Source organism: Gavialis gangeticus, unplaced genomic scaffold, assembly GCF_001723915.1.
Source record: "Gavialis gangeticus isolate Ggan-Ray unplaced genomic scaffold, GavGan_comp1, whole genome shotgun sequence".
Lineage (NCBI taxonomy): Eukaryota > Metazoa > Chordata > Crocodylia > Gavialidae > Gavialis > Gavialis gangeticus.
Window position 1 is genome coordinate 19,556,244 of NW_017729014.1, and position 3,517 is coordinate 19,559,760.

At 41.5% G+C, this 3,517-nt stretch overlaps 1 protein-coding gene across 1 annotated transcript in view; it reads left to right on the top strand.

The window, feature by feature from the left end:
- The window catches only part of UBR4 (ubiquitin protein ligase E3 component n-recognin 4), a 107,808-nt gene that overhangs the window by 4,776 nt on the left and 99,515 nt on the right, over positions 1–3,517 (top strand). The window contains exon 2 of the mRNA XM_019511921.1: positions 3,266–3,363. Coding sequence (XP_019367466.1) covers positions 3,266–3,363 — 98 coding nt within the window. The remainder of the gene's footprint in view (positions 1–3,265; positions 3,364–3,517) is intronic.

Here is a 3,517-nt window from a genome sequence, read left to right on the forward strand (position 1 = left end):
TCTGATAGCGGCCCATGGATTACACCTAGATGGTGTTACTGACTCCTGAAAGGAGGAATTGCACAGAGTCACTAGATACGTTGCTCAGGGTGTTTTGTAAAACCACAAATATGTCAGTAGACAAGTTAAAATATTGTGTGTAGTTAAATTAATATAGGGTCCCTACCAAGCATTTTATCATTATGGTTGTTGTGGTAAGGAATATTCAACATCACTGAAATATTAGCGCCCAATGAACATTACAAAACTTGGCTTTTTACTGTGCTTCATTATTTGCAGAACAATCAGTCCAGTTCATTAAAAATGAAGCTGTTAGTGTGGCCCAGTAGGATGTAAATGCTATTAATTTGTCAAGAGCTGCCTTCTGCTTTTAAATGCCATTTCTTTCTTTAGTAACAGTGTGACTTTCAGATAATTAAAAAACAAAATCTCTCAGCTTCAGTCAAAAGCGCACTGAATTTCTTTCCCCTGAACTGATCCAGGTCCTTTATCTTTGTCCTCCCATGTTCTTGTTGGGTCTAGAATATCTCTCAATGCACAGCACAGCAATAGCAGGAGTTCAGAGGAGCTGCCGAATTGTTGGACGTGCTGTTACGCTCACATTGTTCTTGCTTGTTCTCCTTAAAATGCATTGTCTTAAAACCACTGCTGTTGCTTTACAGCGCAGGACAAAGAAGTGGAGAACCAAAATGTGCAACTGAATCTGACCACACAAGTCTGCTTTCAAAAGAGGGCTATATTCACATGTCTAGATTCCTGAGCTCTGGGTCCATAGGGAAGCAGGCCTTCCTTAATTACAAGAGCAAATTGTACATATATCTTCCAAATTAAAAACAAAAAGAGACCAAATGCTAACCTAGGTCCACATAGATCCCATTAATGTCACAGGGTTAGTTTTTATGTGAAGGGGGTTTATAACTTGAGAGTCAAACGTTGACAAGCGTTAGAAAAGGTGAATCTTTCAACATCAGTGGTATTCTTTCATTGAATGTCTTGAAGGCGTTGGACTCTTATTGACTTCCTGTCTGTCTGAAAGCAAAAGAAAGTAGTTTTGACTTCAAAGCTTCCTATTTCTCTTTTTCCAGCCAAGAGGGAACGTGGTGTGGTTTATTCTGTTTCAGGCATGTTTCCTAACATGGCAGCAAAACATGATTCAAAATAGAGAAAAGAGGAAATGACAGGGCATCATTTTGTTGACTGCACAGATTAGTAGGGAACTGGTTCCCTCTTCTTTCCACCCATAGTTCAAAATTACACAATTGTACAGCTCCGTTAAAAGCGCAGTGTGTTTTGATAGTAGAGTCAAGAAGCTTTGCTAGGATCCGTGCTGTTTTCCACTTTTTGTCCTTTTAAGGTTGGAGTGTGTCCCTTTCTTCATGCTAATATTTCTTTCTTTTACCCCTTGATTTCTTGGAAAGCTGATCAGGGGGAGGATTGTTTGCTGGCTTTGTTTCTCTGTGTGCTGTACCTGAACACAGTCATGGCATGCCACCAGCAGGTGAAAAATGTCTGAATTAAAGAGTGCTTTGAGCAATCTTTATAAATCCCTCTCTTCTTCCACAGCAGCTGTGTTTGAACAGGGTGAAGTCATTGATACAGTCAGACAGAAGAGGGCACAAAGTTTTGGAGGGGAAACAAGACATTCAGAGGAAGGTTATTCTTACAGTAAAAACACTGGATTAGGTCTTCAGACTTGCACAGTAGTGTCCAGATTTCAGATGAGGCCTTGAGATGCTGTTGAAATATAAATGACTGAACTTCTGAACTTTTCTAGTGCGGTGGGGCAATCCTGTCCCCCCCCCCCCCCCGAATGCAACAGGTTTTATTTTTAATTTGTATGAGTATGGGCTTTGCCGAGAAGTTTAGAGATTGGTCCGGGAGCCTCCCAGCTCTGCCGAAGTGAGGCATTCCTGGGTTTTAATGGAAGTATCCTGGTTTTTTTGCTTGAAGTGTTCAGGCATTCAGTCCACAGTCGCATTCATTTGTGTCTAGTAAGGGGGGGGGAGTATAAACTGCCCAGAGAGCAAGAGAGAGAGAGAAATCTTTGTTTTGATATTGCATCTAGAAGGCTTGTTGGGGCTGATAGTATTACATATATAGTTTTTTAAATCTTTTTGAAATCTCTTTACTAGGTCAGTACTGAATGAAAATAACTGCCATCTGATGGCCTGAGTGAAATGAGTTCTGGTATCTAGTAAACAGGATAGCCACATCACACAGTATCACCACAATTGGCACAGTCTTAATAGTCACGGGATACCTAAAGGGCTGGATCAGCCGTGGAAACGAGCCCTTCTCAGCCCTAGAGATTTCTGCCCGTACTTGCATTCAGACACGTCAGTGGGTTAGTGTGCGCAGTTTGCCCTGACGCAGCCACTACTGCGTCTTTTCTGTGGACGGGGCATTTTCATTTTCCTTACCTGTCAAGCCTCATCAAGGAAAAGCACATCTCTGACATAAAAGTTTAATGTGCAAGGGTATATTTTGGCTTTATTTTTACTCTCCCATAAGAAGTGATTCCAGGCATTCACTTTTTCTCTCTATGGTGTGGATGTAGGTGGGAAATGGAGCAAAATCCTAACAGGACCTTTGAGGTTGTGCATCTCTGCCACTGGGACAGGTTATTGTAGATGTGTTTTTTCCCCCAATTTTTTTTTATAAATTATCAAACATCCCTTTTCCTCTCCTCACTTCACAAGTTAGGTTTTGTGTTGCCACCATTATGCAACTGCTTGTTTTGAACCTTCCAGGCTGCAAAATTGCATAAGCCATAGTCGGCTCCGTTCTTTGATAGAGAAAGAATGCAAGCGCTTCCAGTCTTGGCAAACCCTGTCTGGCATTAACAAAACAAGCAGTACAAACTTCAGGCTGCTGAGATGGGAATGACCTTCTGCTGGAGAAGTATAGATGGGGAGAGGGATGGGAAAAGGCACCGGAGAGGGAGGCACAGGGCAAGACGTTTGTCACTTTGTCATCTTCAAGCTGTTGTATGGTTTTCTGATCTCCTTGCTTATGGAGGAGTCGGCGTTTGATAATGCCTGCAATGGGTTTTAGGGAAGAGGAGAGATGCTGCACTGTTTGGAAAAAAATAAAATTTTACCCCAGATATTTTAGGTGAAAAATATATTTGGGATTAAATACCCCTCATCTTACCTGTTAATATCTTGCCTATGTTGTTAAGTGCTTCACGTTTTCAAAGGATTGTGTGGATGCACTCTGTCACCGTGTAACTGATTTCCATTCCTGTTATGTTCTCTAATTACAGCGAATCTGAAATCCTGCACCATGACAAGCAATACGAGCCCTTCTACTCCTCCTTCGTTGCACTCTCCACGCATTACATCACGACTGTGTGTGGCCTAAGTAAGTGCTCAATATGCTTTGTCTCCTGTCTTGTCTAAGGACTGAAATATAGTATACGGTGTTGCCATCCTTTGGGTGTTTCTTCAAGTCCTCTTTCTGAACTCTGACTGATTGATTTTTTTTTTTTTTTTTTTTTTTTCCAGTTCCTTGGCTG